This window comes from Heptranchias perlo, unplaced genomic scaffold (genome assembly GCF_035084215.1).
Source record: "Heptranchias perlo isolate sHepPer1 unplaced genomic scaffold, sHepPer1.hap1 HAP1_SCAFFOLD_1679, whole genome shotgun sequence".
Taxonomy (NCBI): Eukaryota; Metazoa; Chordata; class Chondrichthyes; order Hexanchiformes; family Hexanchidae; genus Heptranchias; species Heptranchias perlo.
In genome coordinates this window covers 1-18,522 of record NW_027138946.1, presented here as the reverse complement: position 1 = coordinate 18,522, position 18,522 = coordinate 1, and the positions used below count along the sequence as shown (strand labels likewise).

The 18,522-nt window shown below is 51.7% G+C and overlaps 1 protein-coding gene and 1 long non-coding RNA gene across 4 annotated transcripts; both read right to left on the bottom strand.

Moving 5' to 3' along the window:
- Nucleotides 1-2,064: 2,064 nt before the first annotated feature.
- Nucleotides 2,065-4,057, bottom strand: LOC137309550 (uncharacterized). The gene is made up of 2 exons (XR_010959885.1): nt 3,877-4,057; nt 2,065-3,264 (listed from the first exon to the last, which is right to left on the bottom strand). It is a non-coding gene; the product is annotated as an uncharacterized lncRNA (long non-coding RNA).
- Nucleotides 4,058-12,144: 8,087 nt separating this feature from the next.
- On the bottom strand, nt 12,145-17,997 carry LOC137309547 (zinc finger protein 235-like). 3 transcript variants are annotated; one of them, XM_067977694.1, is made up of 2 exons: nt 17,981-17,997; nt 12,145-13,862 (listed from the first exon to the last, which is right to left on the bottom strand). In XM_067977694.1, the coding sequence occupies exon 2, from the start codon at nt 13,385-13,387 to the stop codon at nt 12,302-12,304; it is 1,086 nt and encodes a 361-aa protein (XP_067833795.1). In that variant the 5' UTR covers nt 13,388-13,862; nt 17,981-17,997; the 3' UTR covers nt 12,145-12,301. The 3 variants fall into 3 exon arrangements, with proteins under 3 accessions (XP_067833795.1, XP_067833794.1, XP_067833793.1); XM_067977693.1 differs by having other exon boundaries at nt 17,947-17,981; XM_067977692.1 differs by lacking the exon at nt 17,981-17,997 and adding an exon at nt 13,977-14,145.
- Nucleotides 17,998-18,522: the final 525 nt, after the last annotated feature.

Genomic DNA, 18,522 nt, shown 5'->3' with positions numbered 1-18,522 from the left:
ACAGTGAGTGTGGAATAGGACTGGGCTGGAGAGGAGGGAATGGTCAGTGTATTGAACAGGGTGGAATAGGACTGGGCTGGAGAGGAGGGAATGGTCAGTGTATTGAACAGGGTGGAATAGGACTGGGCTGGAGAAGAGGGAATGGTCAGTGTATTGAACAGGGTGGAATAGGACTGGGCTGGAGAGGAGGGAATGGTCAGTGTATTGAACAGGGTGGAATAGGACTGGGCTGGAGAGGAGGGAATGGTCAGTGTGTTGAAGAGAGTGTGGAATAGGACTGGGCTGGAGAGGAGGGAATGGTCAGTGTGTTGAAGAGAGTGTGGAATAGGACTGGGCTGGAGAGGAGAGAATGGTCAGTGTATTGAAGAGTGAGTGTGGAATAGGACTGGGCTGGAGAGGAGGGAATGGTCAGTGTGTTGAACAGTGAGTGTGGAATAGGACTGGGCTGGAGAGGAGGGAATGGTCAGTGTGTTGAAGAGAGTGTGGAATAGGACTGGGCTGGAGAGGAGAGAATGGTCAGTGTATTGAAGAGTGAGTGTGGAACAGGACTGGGCTGGAGAGGAGGGAATGGTCAGTGTGTTGAACAGTGAGTGTGGAATAGGACTGGGCTGGAGAGGAGGGAATGGTCAGTGTGTTGAAGAGTGAGTGTGGAATAGGACTGGGCTGGAGAGGAGGGAATGGTCAGTGTATTGAACTGTTCCTTAAATGGTGCAGTTAACCCTTTATGGCGAATTGTCCAGTCGTTCAAAAGAGTAAAATGGGGTCTGTCCCAATGTCCAGAATCCATACAGACACTCCTCTGGTGGATCTGCCTTATCTTTGGACCGATCCACTTCACATGCCTGGAGCATTGTTCGTGTTTGTTAAGTTTTCCTTATCACTGGGTCACGGTCCTGTGTAGGATGGGTTTGGCGTGACATGTGCAAAAAGAATATTTCTTTCCTATGCTTGGGGATTATATGTCGCATTACGCATGAGCAGGTTATGATAACAAGTACTGGTATACATTGTGTGCATATTAAAGCCATACTAATCATTCTAACCCATGGTTGTTGTCCAACGTCATTAACTGTCTCCCACTGGTCATGATCTCCTAGTTTTTGTTTCATTTGTTCTCTGAGCGCATTAGCTTGTTTCATCTTCACCAGGTGGTGAAATGAGACGTGTGAAAATGCCAGTCTGGACTTGAGGCTTAATGACAACGGAGAGGTAGGATGTCCAAAGGACACGACGGCCTGTAATGTCTCCTCCTGTAATGTGAGATTAATATGAATCTCTCTTACATTTTGTGGTTGCATTGATACAAGAGTATGTTTCCCAAACGGAGTAAGTTCCATGGGGGTGAGAAAGAAAGGCGAGTGAGTGACAGGAGAAATGGTTTCACACCTCAGTGTAATATCACCAGTAGTTACACAGTATTGGCCTCGGTTTTGACTGGCCACATAGATATCCACCCACCTATTGATAACTCTCACCAGGCATTCCGAGTCCTCGTCCCCCAGGGTGAACCCGCAGGGAGACATATCCCACTGGAGTATGTCACATCGACAAACCCAGGTCCCTGACAGCAGTCTACAACAAGACAGGTCCACCCCCGTTCCATTCTCCTCTGTGCCCCTTTACCAGATGTGTGGGAAAGTAGTGAGTTCTTTAAAGGTATTTCCCTCAATCATACTCACTGACAGTACACTAAATATCTCTCTAGGCTTATTTCGTACTGGAGGTAATGCTATCGACAGTGGGAGAACCGTTTTTCCCGTTGTGGTATTACATGGTTTTCGAACCAGATATACCGTGCCATATCTTCTAGCCTTACATAGGTCATAGTCTGCCTTATATCACTCCCATAACTGTTTCAGTAACCCATTTCGGGATCTGGTTATTTTCTATATCGTTCAATCCTTCTTGTGTCTGATTTAATACAAAACCTCCATACATGTTGCATGTGATGGCTTTTGCTATGTTTTGGTCTTTATACTCCTGATTTTTCCATTTACTCCAGTCATTATTTGCTCCATGCCTTTTGTTATTTCAGTTATTGATATATGAAACCCAACAGCATCAGATCTTTATCCCCTTTATTCATGCCTTTTAAATGATCCATCATGTTCCCACATTGATTCAATATCTAGCTTATTCCATGCTGCTGTTCAAGCAGTAGCTCCAACACCAACTCACTCATCTGTAACCTTTTTCTGTATTTTATGACCTGGTTTGTACGGTTGTGGGGGCCAGGCTTGGTCTAAATCCCGACCTGCATTGTGTTGGTGGAAGTCATGTACTATTTCTTGGAGCATTGCATTATATAACGAATTGTTATAACCCTGGTGAAAAGGTTATTACCACTAGGGATATCAGTACCGGCACCAAGACATAATGGACGCCATTATAAACTCCTTTCTGAGTCCAGATGATGACCAATCCATTAATTGGTCTTGGTACTGTTTTGCCATTCCTGACTAAGGTTTCCCTCCTTAGGCTGTTTGCTACCTTCAGCAATGAGTTGTGTGGAGCATTCCTGACACATCACCTTTGTTGAAGATGACCTGACTGGTCCACAACTATAATTCCCTTCATGTCTTTCCCAGAAATAGGGAAACCATAAGGTAATCGTGGCCATTGGCTTGGGGTTCTTCGATAATATAGGGTATGTTAGCTGGAGCCAAGGGGGCACCATTTTCGAGGAAAGGCAGAGCCCCATTAATTAGTGGACGATCACTGGTATATTGACAGGTCAACCCAACTGATGTACAGGGGGGAGCCCTCACTATCCCGACCCATTAAGAGTTTTCCCTCGAGACGTGCTGATGTTATAGAGCATGGTCTGGTTGTGAGAATCTATTACCACTGTCACAAGTAACGGCCCTAAAATGGTAATACCCACGACAATGTGTTTTTCTTGGACCTGCACCTGATAGACATGCCCAGTTTGGGTAACAGAGTTGTTTGATAGTCCCTGGAATGTTAAAGTCACCGGATGATGCATACTTCACGTGGCATTGACGACCGATGTTTGCATCAAGTTTCTTTCCTCTGCACCAGTGTGGTGTTTTCCTTGTGCCAGTATACATAGCTATCCCATGTGATAGGAAGTGGTTGATATCACAATGTCATTCCGTACTTTTACGACCAACAGTGTTTTTACAGCCAATGGCCCACGAGGTACGGTAAGAGTGTAGACGTTCATCCCGTAAATCCAACAGTTATCAGTCCGCTCCACCTTGCCACAGTTGTTAACATCTCGTATCCCTTCTTAGTCGGCATCTAGGTTTCAAGCATTTTATCTGGATTACTTATCAGTTACATCATGTTTGCATTTTGTCAATATCTCATTTGTTTTCGGCCTGTGATCAACTTGTTTGGTTTTGTTCAAATCGTGTACTAATTGAAATGTTTTCTGCCATTTACAAATCATAACAGTTTTTGTCTGTAATCCCACGGAGGAGTGTATCTTAACCCTGAATAAAAACCGACAGCTCGGTCCCGCGTTTGCAGCTACGGGGCTTTGTCCCGGTCACAGGCCCAGGTTAACGGCCGCCATCTTGGTTCATTCACCTTGCAGGAAGAGTGGGCGGGGCTTCAAGGTCCCTGTTGCCAACCTGGTCCCAGTGACCAGGAGACAGAACCATTGACCCACTTCAAACAATCAGACAGTGGTTACAGTACAGAACGTGGCCATTCGGCCCCTCGAGCTTGTGCCAGCTCTTTGTAAAAGCAATCCAGTTAGTCCCACTCCCCCACTCTTGCCCCGTAGCCCTCACGTTTTTCTCTTTAAGTATTTATCCAATTCCTTTTTGAAAGCCAGGATTGAATCAGCTACCACCCGCCCGTTCAGGTAGCGCATTCCACCAATGGGAACAGTTTCTCTTTACTTACTTTATCCAAATCCATCGTGATTTTGAACACCTCTATCAAATATCTTCTCAACCTTCCCTGCTCGGAGGAGAACAACCCCAGCTTCTCCAGTCTCTCCACAGAACTGAAGTCCCTCATCCCTGAAATCGTTCGAGTAAATCTCCTCAGCACCCTCTCTTTTATTCCATTTATTTTATTTTCACTCTCCACAGAGGGAGCTTATCACCATCTCTCCTGAAGCCATTGGTAAGTGCCGGGTTCACATCCCAGAGAATTGAAACACAAGCCCCAGAGTACGGTCCCCGGGGTCCGAATGCCCGCGTGCGGTCCCCGGGGTCCGAATGCCCGCGTGCGGTCCCCGGGGTCCGAATGCCCGCGTGCGGTCCCCGGGGTCCGAATGCCCGCGTGCGGTCCCCGGGGTCCGAATGCCCGCGTGCGGTCCCCGGGGTCCGAATGCCCGCGTGCGGTCCCCGGGGTCCGAATGCCCGCGTGCGGTCCCCGGGGTCCGAATGCCCGTGTACGGTAGCATACGGGAGCATAGTGGTTATGTTACTGGACTAAAAATCCGGAGTCATGAGTTCAAATCCCGCCACGGCAGCTGGCGAATTTAAATTCAATTAATTAAATTCAATTAATTAAACAAAAAACTCTGGAATTAAAAAACTAGTATCAGTAATGGTTGCCATGAAACTACGGGATTGTCGTAAAAACCCATCTGGTTCACTAATGTCCTTACCCGGTCTGGCCTATATGTGACTCCAGACTCTCAGCAATGTGGTTGATTCTTAATTGCCCTCTGAAATGGCCGAGCAAGCCACTCAATTGTAAAATCTCGCTACGAAAAGTCATAACAAGAATAAAACCGGACGGACCACCCGGCATTGGACCACTAGGCACCGGACACGATACAGGCAAACCAAGCCCAGTCAACCCTGCAAAGTCCTCCTCACTAACATCTGGGGACTTGTGCCAAAATTGGGAGAGCTGTCCCACAGACAAGTCAAGCAACAGCCTGATATAGCCATACTCACAGAATCATACCTTTCAGCCAATGTCCCAGACTCTTCCATCACCATCCCTGGGTATGTCCTGTCCCACCGGCAGGACAGACCCACCAGAGGTGGCGGTACAGTGATATACAGTCAGGAGGGAGTGGCCCTGGAAGTCCTCAACATTGACTCTGGACCCCATGAAATCTCATGGCATCAGGTCAAACATGGGCAAGGAAACCTCCTGCTGATTATCACCTACCGCCCTCCCTCAGCTGATGAATCAGTCCTCCTCCATGTTGAACACCACTTGGAGGAAGCACTGAGGGTAGCAAGGGCACAAAATGTACTCTGGGTGGGGGACTTCAATGTCCATCACCAAGAGTGGCTCGGTAGCACCACTACTGACCGAGCTGGCCGAGTCCTGAAGGACATAGCTTCCAGACTGGGCCTGCGGCAGGTGGTAAGCGAACCGACACGAGTGAAAAACTTACTTGACCTCGTCCTCACCAATCTACCTGTTGCACATGCATCTGTCCATGACAGTATTGGTAGGAGTGACCACTGCACAGTCCTCGTGGAGACGAAGTCCCGTCTTCGCACTGAGGACACCATTCAACGTGTTGTGTGGCACGACCACTGTGCTAAATGGGATAGATTCAGAACAGATCTAGCAGCTCAAAACTGGGCATCCATGAGGCACTGTGGACCATCAGCAGCAGCAGAATTGTATTCCAGCACAATCTGTAACCTCATGGCCTGGCATATTCCTCACTCTACCATTACCAACAAGCCAGGGGATCAACCCTGGTTCAATGAGGAGTGTAGAAGAGCATGTCAGTAGCAGCACCAGGCATACCTAAAAATGAGGTGCCAACCTGGTGAAGCTACAACTCAGGACGACATGCATGCTAAACAGCGGAAGCAACATGCTATAGACAGAGCTAAGCGATTCCACAACCAACGGATCAGATCAAAGCTCTGGCGTCCTGCCACATCCAGTCGTGAATGGTGGTGGACAATTATACAATTAAACTAACAGGAGGAGGAGGCTCTGCAAACATCCCCATCCTCAACGATGGCGGAGTCCAGCATGTGAGCGCAAAAGACAAGGCTGAAGCGTTTGCAACCATCTTCAGCCAGAAGTGCCGAATGGATAATCCATCTCGGCCTCCTCCCGATATCCCCACCATCACAGAATCCAGTCTTCAGCCAGTTCGATTCACTCCACGTGATATCAAGAAACAGCTGAGTGCACTGGATACAGCAAAGGCTATGGGCCCCGATAACATCCCAGCTGTAGTGCTGAAGACTTGTGCTCCAGAACTAGCTGCGCCTCTAGCCAAGCTGTTCCAGTACAGCTACAACACTGGCATCTACCCGACAATGTGGAAAATTGCCCAGGTATGTCCTGTCCACAACAAGCAGGACAAATCCAATCCGGCCAATTACCGCCCCATCAGTCCACTCTCAATCATCAGCAAAGTGATGGAAGGTGTCGTCGACAGTGCTATCAAGCAGCACTTACTCACCAATAACCTGCTCACCGATGCCCAGTTTGGGTTCCGCCAGGACCACTCGGCTCCAGACCTCATTACAGCCTTGGTCCAAACATGGACAAAAGAGCTGAATTCCAGAGGTGAGGTGAGAGTGACTGCCCTTGACATCAAGGCAGCATTTGACCGAGTGTGGCACCAAGGAGCCCCAGTAAAATTGAAGTCAATGGGAATCAGGGGGAAGACTCTCCAGTGGCTGGAGTCATACCTAGCACAAAGGAAGATGGTAGTGGTTGTTGGAGGCCAATCATCTCAGCCCCTGGACATTGCTGCAGGAGTTCCTCAGGACAGTGTCCTAGGCCCAACCATCTTCAGCTGCTTCATCAATGACCTTCCCTCCAACATAAGATCAGAAATGGGGATGTTCGCTGATGATTGCACAGTGTTCGGTTCCATTCGCAAACCCTCAAATAATGAAGCAGTCCGAGCCCGCATGCAGCAAGACCTGGACAACATCCAGGCTTGGGCTCATAAGTGGCAAGTAACATTCACACCAGATAAGTGCCAGGCAATGACCATCTCCAACAAGAGAGAGTCTAACCACCTCCCCTTGACATTCAACGGCATTACCATCGCCAAATCCCCCACCATCAACATCCTGGGGGTCACCATTGACCAGAAACTTAACTGGACCAGCCATATAAATACTGTGGCTACGAGAGCAGGTCAGAGGCTGGGTATTCTGCGGCGAGTGACTCACCTCCTGACTCCCCAAAGCCTTTCCACCATCTACAAGGCACAAGTCAGGAATGTGATGGAATACTCTCCACTTGCTTGGATGAGTGCAGCTCCAACACCACTCAAGCAGCTCGACACCATCCAGGACAAAGCAGCCCACTTGATTGGCACCCCATCCACCACCCTAAACATTCACTCCCTTCACCACCGGCGCACAGTGGCTGCAGTGTGTACCATCCATAGGATGCACTGCAGCAACTCGCCAAGGCTTCTTCGACAGCGAGCAGCAGGCACATGGGAACAACACCACCTGCACGTTCCCCTCCAAGTCACACACCATGCCGACTTGGAAATATATCGCCATTCCTTCATCGTCGCTGGGTCAAAATCCTGGAACTCCCTTCCTAACAGCACTGTGGGAGAACCTTCACCACACGGACTGCAGCGGTTCAAGAAGGCGGCTCACCACCACCTTCTCAAGGGCAATTAGGGATGGGCAATAAATGCCGGCCTCGCCAGCGACGCCCACATCCCGTGAAAGAATTTTTAAAAAATTCCCTGGGGTCGGAATGCCCGCCTACGGTCCCCGGGGTCGGAATGCCCGCCTACGGTCCCCGGGGTCGGAATGCCCGCCTACGGTCCCCGGGGTCGGAATTTTCTTCTGCAATCAAGGGTTGGAAACCACAGCGAGTGGGGGAAACTAGTTGCAGGGGTATAGCTGTACCTGCCCTGGGAGTGTTTGATGGGACAGTGTGGAGGGAATTTTACTCTGTATCTAACCCGTGCTGTACCTGTCCTGGGAGTGTTTGATGGGACAGTGTAGAGGGAGCTTTACTCTGTATCTAACCCGTGCTGTACCTGTCCTGGGAGTGTTTGATGGGACAGTGTGGAGGGAATTTTACTCTGTATCTAACCCGTGCTGTACCTGACTGGGAGTGTTTGATGGGGCAGTGTAGAGGGAGCTTTACTCTCTATCTAACCCGTGCTGTACCTGACTGGAGTGTGTTTGATGGGACAGTGTAGAGGGAGCTTTACTCTGTATCTAACCCGTGCTGTACCTGTCCTGGGAGTGTTTGATGGGGCAGTGTAGAGGGAGCTTTACTCTGTAACTAACCCGTGCTGTACCTGCCCTGGGAGTGTTTGATGGGACAGTGTGGAGGGAATTTTACTCTGTATCGAACCCGTGCTGTACCTGTCCTGGGAGTGTTTGATGGGACAGTGTAGAGGGAGCTTTATTCTGAATCCAACCCATTCTGCACCTGCCATAGGAACAGGAGGAGGCCATTCAGCCCCTCGTGCCTGCTCCGCCATTTGATAAGATCATGGCTGATCTGTGATCTAACTCCATATACCCGCCTTTGGCCCATATCCCTTAATACCTTTGATTGCCAAAAAGCTATCTATCTCAGATCTAAATTTAGCAATTGAGCTAGTATCAATTGGCGTTCCATGGGTCAGTGTGGAAGGAGCTTTACTCTCTATCGAACCCGCACTGTACCTGCCCTGGGAGTGTTTGATGGGACAGTGAAGAGGGAGCTTTACTCTGTATCTAACCCGTGCTGTACCTGCCCTGGGAGTGTTTGATGGGACAGTGTAGAGGGAGCTTTACTCTGTATCTAACCCGTGCTGTACCTGCCCTGGGAGTGTTTGATGGGACAGTGTAGAGGGAGCTTCACTTTGTATCTAACCCGTGCTGTACCTGCCCTGGGTGTGTTCCATGCGTCAGTGTGGAGGGAGCTTCAGTCTGTATCCAACTTGTGCTGTACCTGCCCTGTGAGTGTTTGATTGGACAATGTAGAGGGAGCTTTACTCTGAATCTAACCCATGCCTTACCTGCCCTGGGAGTGTTTGATGGGACAGTGTAGAGGGAGCTTTACTCTGTATCTAACCCATTCTGTACCTGCCCCGGGAGAGTTTGATGGGACTGCGCAGTGGGAGCTTTACTCTGTATCTAACCCGTGCTGTACCTGCCCTGGGTGTGTTCCATGCGTCAGTGTGGAGGGAGCTTCAGTCTGTATCCAACTTGTGCTGTACCTGCCCTGTGAGTGTTTGATTGGACAATGTCGAGGGAGCTTTACTCTGAATCTAACCCATGCCTTACCTGCCCTGGGAGTGTTTGATGGGACAGTGTAGAGGGAGCTTTACTCTGTATCTAACCCATTCTGTACCTGCCCTGGGAGAGTTTGATGGGACTGCGCAGAGGGAACTTTACTCTGTATCTAAACCTGCCTTGGAAGATTTTGATGAGAGTGTAGAGGGAGCTTTGCTCTGTATCTAACCTATGCTGTTGCTACCCTGGGAGTGTTTGATGAGACAGTGTAGAGGGAGCTTTACTCTGTAGCCAACCTGCCCTGGGAGTGTTTTTTGTGACAGTGTGGAGGGAGCTTTATTCTGTATCTAACCCGTACTGTAACTGCCCTGGGAGTGTTTGATGGGACAGTGCAGAGGGAGCTTTTCTCTGTATCGAACCGTGCTGGACCTAACCCGGGAGAGTTTGATGGGACAATGTAGATGGAGCTTTACTCTGTATCTAACCCGTGCTTGACCTGCCCTGGGAGCGTTTGATGGGACAGTGTAGAGCGGGCTTTACCCTGCATCTACCCCCTGCTGTACCTGCCATGGCAGTGTTTGGGACAGTGCAGAGGGAACTTTACTCTGCATCTAAACCTGCCTTGGGAGTGTTCGATGGGACAGTGCAGAAGGAGCTTTACTCGATCTAACCCATACTGTACCTGCCCTGGGAGTGTTTGATGGGACAATGTAGAGGGAGCTTTAGTCTATCTAACCCGTGCTGTACCTGCCCTGGGATTGTTTTTTGGGAATGGTGGTGGACAATTCAATAACTAACGGGAGGAGGAGGCTCCGCAAACATCCCCATCCTCAATGATGGCGGAGTCCAGCACGTGAGTGCAAAAGACAAGGCTGAAGCGTTTGCAACCATCTTCAGCCAGAAGTGCCGAGTCGATGATCCATCTCGGCCTCCTCCCGATATCCCCACCATCACAGAAGCCAGTCTTCAGCCAATTCGATTCATTCCACGTGATATCAAGAAACGGCTGAGTGCACTGGATACAGCAAATGCTATGGGCCCCGACAATATCCCAGCTGTAGTGCTGAAGACTTGTGCTCCAGAACTAGCTACGCCTCTAGCCAAACTGTTCCAGTACAGCTACAACACTGGCATCTACCCGACAATGTGGAAAATTGCCCAGGTATGTCCTGTCCACAAAAAGCAGGACAAATCCAATCCGGCCAATTACCGCCCCATCAGTCTACTCTCAATCATTAGCAAAGTGATGGAAGGTGTCGTCGACAGTGCTATCAAGCAGCACTTACTCACCAATAACCTGCGCGCCGATGCTCAGTTTGGGTTCCGCCAGGACCACTCGGCTCCAGACCTCATTACAGCCTTGGAGCTGAATTCCAGAGGTGAGGTGAGAGTGACTGCCCTTGACATCAAGGCAGCATTTGCCCGAGTGTGGCACCAAGGAGCCCTCGTAAAATTGATGTCAATGGGAATCAGGGGGAAAACTCTCCAGTGGCTGGAGTCAGACCTAGCACAAAGGAAGATGGTAGTGGTTGTTGGAGGCCAATCATCTCAGCCCCAGGACATTGCTGCAGGAGTTCCTCAGGGCAGTGTCCTGGGCCCAACCATCTTCAGCTGCTTCATCAATGACCTTCCCTCCATCATAAGGTCAGAAATGGGGATGTTCGCTGATGATTGCAGTGTTCGGTTCTATTCGCAAACCCTCAGATAATGAAGCAGTCCGTACCCGCATGCAGCAAGACCTGGACAACATTCAGGCTTGGGCTGATAAGTGGCAAGTAACATTCGCGCCAGACAAGTGCCAGGCAATGGCCATCTCCAACAAGAGAGAGTCTAACCACCTCCTCTTCACGGCATTACCATCGCCGAATCCCCCACCATCAACAACCTGGGGGTCACCATGGACCAGAAACTTAACTGGACCGGCCATATAAATACTGCGGCTACAAGTGCAGGTCAGAGGCTGGGTATTCTGCGGCGAGTGACTCACCTCCTGACTCTCCAAACCCTTTCCACCATCAACAAGGCACAAGTCAGGAGTGTGATGGAATACTCTCCACTTGCCTGGATGAGTGCAGCTCCAACACACTCAAGAAGCTCGACACCATCCAGGACAAAGCAGCCCGCTTGATTGACACCCCATCCACCACCCTAAACATTCACTCCCTTCACCACTGGCGCACAGTGGCTGCAGTGTGTACCATCCATAGGATGCACTGCAGCAACTCACTAAGGCTTCTTTGACAGCACCTCCCAAACACACGACCTCTACCACCTGGAAGGACAAGAGCAGCAGGTACATGGGAACAACACCACCTGCACGTTCCCCTCCAAGTCACACACCGTCCCCACTAATATTTACAGAGGGTCCAGAGACGGTACTAATATTTACAGAGGGTCCAGAGACGGTACTAATATTTACAGAGGGTCCAGAGACGGTACTAATATTTACAGAGGATCCAGAGACGGTACTAATATTTACAGAGGATCCAGAGATGGTACTAATATTTACAGAGGATCCAGAGACGGTACTAATATTTACAGAGGGTCCAGAGACGATACTAATATTTACAGAGGGTCCAGAGACGGTACTAATATTTACAGAGGATCCAGAGACGGTACTAATATTTACAGAGGGTCCAGAGACGGTACTAATATTTACAGAGGGTCCAGAGACGGTACTAATATTTACAGAGGGTCCAGAGACGGTGCTAATATTTACAGAGGGTCCAGAGACGGTACTAATATTTACAGAGGGTCCAGAGACGGTACTAATATTTACAGAGGGTCCAGAGACGGTACTAATATTTACAGAGGGTCCAGAGACAGTACTAATATTTGTAATTTTTCCACAGACGGTACTAATATTTACTGGAACTTGTCCAATAGTGTAACTGAAGGCATGCAAACCAAAATAATCCAGAAGAAAGGAGAAAAGGCCCAAAAATGCAACAGTCGGTAACAGGACATCAATTAGTCTCCTCTTATCTTGGAGAAATCAAATACTCAACACCCTGTGTTTGAAACAAAGGCGATTTATTTGACATCTATCCAGAATATTGAACTCCAGCCCAGTTTTTGGATTATCAGCTGAACCAAACCCAGACTGTCAAAATGAACATGGTTCAGTCCTGGATGTGATTAACAGCAATTACAGCAGAATCCAACCCCTGCAGTCACAGGTGAACTCGCTGGTGTGTCAGAAGGTTGGATGACTGGGTGAATCCCTTCCCACACTCAGTGCAGGTGAACGGTCTCTCCCCAGTGTGAGTGCGCTGGTGTGTCAGCAGTTCGTGTCTGCTTTTAAAGCTCTTCTCACAGTCAGAACATTTGAAAGGTCTCTCATCAGTGTGAACTCGCTGGTGTTTCTGCAGGGTAGATAACTGAGTGAATCCCTTCTCACACACACAGCAGGTGAACGGTCTCTCCCTGGTGTGAACTCGCTGGTGTGTCAGCAGTTCGTGTCTGCTTTTAAAGCTCTTCTCACAGTCAGAACATTTGAAAGGTCTCTCATCAGTGTGAACTCGCTGGTGTTTCCGCAGGGTGGATAGGTCAGTAAATCCCTTCTCGCACACGGAGCAGGTGAACGGTCTCTCCCCAGTGTGAACTCGCTGGTGTGTCAGCAGGTGGTGGGATTGAGTGAATCCCTTCCCACAGACGGAGCAGGTGAATGGTCTCTCCCCAGTGTGAACTCGTCGATGAGTTTCCAGCTGGGATGGGGAAATGAATCCCTTCTCGCACACTGAGCAGGTGAACGGTCTCTCTCCAGCGTGAACTCGATGAGTTTCCAGCTGGGATTGGGAAATTAATCCCTTCCCACACGTGGGAGATTTTAATGTTCTCTCCCCAGTGTGAATGTACTGATGTGTCTTCAGGTTGGATTTGTGTGTAAATCTCTTCACGCAGTGAGAGCACCTGAATGGTCTCTTGGGAGTGTGAACTCGCTGGTGTGCCAGAAGATTGGATGAATCATTGAATCTCTTCCCACACACGGAGCAGGTGAACGGCCTCTCCCCAGTGTGAACTCGCTGGTGTCTCAGCAGGTGGGATGATTGAGTGAATCCCTTCCCACACACGGAGCAGGTGAACGGACACTTCCCAGGGTGAGTTCCTTGGTGTTCCAGCAGATCCTTTCTACTTTTAAAGCACTTCTCACAGTCAGAACATTTGAAATCTCTCTTATCAGAGTCAACAAGTTGGTGTTCAGTGAGCTGGGATGAAGAAATGAATCTCTTCCCACACACAGAGCAGGTGAACGGCATCTCCCCAGAGTGAACTCGCTGGTGTCTCAGCAGGTGGGATAAACAAGTGAATCCCTTCCCACACACGGAGCAGGTGAACGGTCTCTCCCCAGTGTGACTGCGTCGATGAGTTTCCAGCTGGGACGGATAATTGAATCCCTTCCCACAGTCCCCACATTTCCACGGTTTCTCCGTGGTCCGGGTGTCTTTGTGTCTCTCCAGGTTGGACGATCAGTTGAAGCCTCGTCCACACACACAACACGTGGACGGTTTCTCCCCGCTGTGAATGGTGCGATGTTTTTTCAGGCTGTGTAACTGGTTAAAGCTCTTTCCACAGTCAGTGCACTGGAACACTCTCACTCGGGGGGGTGTGTCTCGGTCTTTCCCAGTCACACTGATGTTTGAAATCTTTTCCCACAGACAGAACAGACAAACATTTCTCCTTCAATATTCAAAGGCCGATGACATGGAATGCAGGAACGGCTGCCAGGGTATCCTGGAGCAGAGATAACCAGGAATGAAATGAATAAAAGTCAGCTATAAAAAGGTGCTGAGCGAGTGCCTGTGTTTTAGGACAGACCGAGGGAAGAGAATCTCCATCATAACACACCTGTTCTCCAGGTCAGGACAATCCACACTGGGAGCTGGAGCTGGACAAACTGGCTTCAATCTCACTGCCCTCAAACTGACAGAAACCTGTGCATCTCACGTGTACCTGCCCGATACAACTGGAAATTTCTAACAGATGTAACCTCTCCCTCTGTGTCTCCCCTCCCCCTGTCCCTCCCTCCTGCTCCCCCTGTCCCTCCCTCCTGCACCCCCTGCCTCTTCCCCCCCCGCTCCCCCTCTTTAGAGTGAGGGTTGAGTTGCCCACAGATGCACTTTCTGACCATAGAATCATACAAAATTTACAGCACAGGAGGCCATTCGGCCCATCGTGCTGGCGCCAGGACATTATGCAGAGACACCCTTCCACAGACCCGAGGCACAGAACTCCAACACTGATACTTAAACCCACATGACACCTACAATTTACCCAAACATCTCCCGATACTCCTGTTTCCACTAATGATAAGAACTTCCAATTAAAGTCCAATCACTGCTACTTTAGTGTTAAAAGCATCTTTTCACCTTGATTCTCAAAGAAACTCTGTCAATTGAACCATGATCCAATCTCAGTTACACATGTAAAGAAAGAGTTCACCCCTGACATGTCCATGACCTCAAACAATCAATGTAAGTCCCTGTGACGTGCTCAAGTTAATGAAGCATCAGAATCCAGACAGGCCAGGCAGAGATTTCACCCCCGAACAGCAATAAATAACCTGCACAATGACAGATAAGGACCGACATATTTATCTCTCCCACCCACCGATCTCAGAGCCTGTGGCCATGACAGGATACTTCCCGGTCCCTGAAAGGAATGTTATGCCTCACAACCCTTCAGGGTTTTAATAAACGTCAGCTGTCCCCACCTCTCAGCTCAGCCTGACAACTGGCTCCATTTTCAAAACAAAATCAAAAACAATTCTTCGGGCATTTTCCCTGCAGACACCTGGGACACTGCACTCAGCACCTCTCCCCATCACATCACCCTCCGAACACTGACCCCTGGGACACGACACTCAGCACCTCTCCCCATCACAACCTCACCCTCCTAACACTGACCCCTGGGACACTGCACTCAGCACCTCTCCCCATCACAACATCACCCTCCGAACACTGACCCCTGGGACACTGCACTCAGCACCTCTCCCCATCACAACATCACCCTCCGAACACTGACCCCTGGGACACGACACTCAGCACCTCTCCCCATCACAACATCACCCTCCGAACACTGACCCCTGGGACACTACACTCAGCACCTCTCCCCATCACAACATCACCCTCCGAACACTGACCCTGGGACACTACACTCAGCACCTCTCCCCATCACAACATCACCCTCCGAACACTGACCCTGGGACACTACACTCAGCACCTCTCCCCATCACATCATCACCCTCCGAACACTGACCCTGGGACACTACACTCAGCACCTCTCCCCATCACAACATCACCCTCCGAACACTGACCCCTGGGACACTACACTCAGCACCTCTCCCCATCCTCAACATCACCCTCCGAACACTGACCCCTGGGACACTACACTCAGCACCTCTCCTCATCACAACATCACCCTCCGAACACTGACCCTGGGACACTACACTCAGCACCTCTCCCCATCACAACATCACCCTCCGAACACTGACCCCTGGGACACTACACTCAGCACCTCTCCCCATCCTCAACATCACCCTCCGAACACTGACCCCTGGGACACTACACTCAGCACCTCTCCTCATCACAACATCACCCTCCGAACACTGACCCCTGGGACACTACACTCAGCACCTCTCCCCATCCTCAACATCACCCTCCGAACACTGACCCTGGGACACTACACTCAGCACCTCTCCCCATCACAACATCACCCTCCGAACACTGACCCTGGGACACGACACTCAGCACCTCTCCCCATCACAACATCACCCTCCGAACACTGACCCCTGGGACACTACACTCAGCACCTCTCCCCATCACAACATCACCCTCCGAACACTGACCCTGGGACACTGCACTCAGCACCTCTCCCCATCCTCAACATCACCCTCCGAACACTGACCCTGGGACACTGCACTCAGCACCTCTCCCCATCCTCAACATCACCCTCCGAACACTGACCCTGGGACACTGCACTCAGCACCTCTCCCCATCACAACATCACCCTCCGAACACTGACCCTGGGACACGACACTCAGCACCTCTCCCCATCACAACATCACCCTCCGAACACTGACCCCTGGGACACTACACTCAGCACCTCTCCCCATCCTCAACATCACCCTCCGAACACTGACCCTGGGACACTGCACTCAGCACCTCTCCCCATCACAACATCACCCTCCGAACACTGACCCCTGGGACACTGCACTCAGCACCTCTCCCCATCACAACATCACCCTCCTAACACTGACCCCTGGGACACTACACTCAGCACCTTTCCTCATCACAACATCACCCTCCGAACACTGACCCTGGGACACTACACTCAGCACCTCTCCTCATCACAACATCACCCTCCGAACACTGACCCTGGGACACTACACTCAGCACCTCTCCCCATCACAACATCACCCTCCGAACACTGACCCTGGGACACTACACTCAGCACCTCTCCCCATCACAACATCACCCTCCGAACACTGACCCCTGGGACACTGCACTCAGCACCTCTCCCCATCCTCAACATCACCCTCCGAACACTGACCCTGGGACACTACACTCAGCACCTCTCCCCATCACAACATCACCCTCCGAACACTGACCCTGGGACACTACACTCAGCACCTCTCCTCATCACAACATCACCCTCCGAACACTGACCCCTGGGACACTACACTCAGCACCTCTCCCCATCACAACATCACCCTCCGAACACTGACCCCTGGGACAGGGCACTCAGCACCTCTCCCCATCACAACATCACCCTCCTAACACTGACCCCTGGGACACTACCTCAGCACCTCTCCCCATCACAACATCACCCTCCGAACACTGACCCTGGGACACTACACTCAGCACCTCTCCTCATCACAACATCACCCTCCGAACACTGACCCCTGGGACACTACACTCAGCACCTCTCCCCATCACAACATCACCCTCCGAACACTGACCCCTGGGACAGGGCACTCAGCACCTCTCCCCATCACAACATCACCTCCGAACACTGACCCCTGGGACACTACACTCAGCACCTCTCCCCATCACAACATCACCCTCCTAACACTGACCCTGGGACACTACACTCAGCACCTCTCCCCATCACAACATCACCCTCCGAACACTGACCCCTGGGACACTACACTCCCCCTCCCCCACTCTCCTCCCTCCCTCACCCTCCTCCTCCCCCCGTCACTCCCCCTCCCCCACCCTCACCCTCCTCCTTCCCCCTCCCTCACCCTCCTCCTTCCCCCGTCACTCCCCCTCCCCCACTCTCACTCTCCTCCCTCCCTCACCCTCCTCCTCCCCTCCTTCCCCCGTCACTCCCCCTCCCCCACCCTCACTCTCATCCCTCCCTCACCCTCCTCCTCCCCTCCTTCCCCCGTCACTCCCCCTCCCCCCCTCCTTCCCCCGTCACTCCCCCTCCCCCACCCTCACCCTCACTCTCCTCCCTCCCTCACCCTCCTCCTTCCCCCGTCACTCCCCCTCCCCCACCCTCCCCCACCCTCCCCCTCCCCCTCCCACCCCACCCTCACCCTCCCCCTCCCCCTCCCCCACCCTCACCCTCCCCCACCCTCACCCTCCTCCTTCCCCCGTCACTCCCCCTCCCCCACCCTCACCCTCCCCCACCCTCACCCTCACCCACCCTCACCCTCACCCTCACTCTCCTCCCTCCCTCCTTCCCCCGTCACTCCCCTCCCCCACCCTCACTCTCCTCCCCTCCCCACCCTCACTCTCCTCCCTCCTCCCCTCCCCCACCCTCACTCACTCTCCTCCCTCCTCCCTCACCCCCTCCTCCCTCACCCCCTCACCCGCGGTCACTCCGCCTCGGCCCGTCACACTCACCACTGCGCCTGCGCACTGGGCCACTGTCCGGGCAGCCCGCCGCGCGCCGCATTCTGGGTAGTTCCATTCGCAACAAACGTCACAACCTGAGGCCCCGCCCCCATTCATTGATTGATGGGGTGGGGGCGGGGCTCGCTCTCCGTTCATTGATTGATGGGGTGTGGGCGGGGCTCGCTCTCCGTTCATTGATTGATGGGGTGGGGGCGGGGCTCGCTCTCCGTTCATTGATTGATGGGGTGTGGGCGGGGCTCGCTCTCCGTTCATTGATTGATGGGGTGGGGGCGGGGCTCGCTCTCCGTTCATTGATTGATGGGGTGTGGGCGGGGCTCGCTCTCCGTTCATTGATTGATGGGGTGTGGGCGGGGCTCGCTCTCCGTTCATTGATTGATGGGGTGTGGGCGGGGCTCGCTCTCCGTTCATTGATTGATGGGGTGTGGGCGGGGCTCGCTCTCCGTTCATTGATTGATGGGGTGTGGGCGGGGCTCGCTCTCCGTTCATTGATTGATGGGGTGTGGGCGGGGCTCGCTCTCCGTTCATTGATA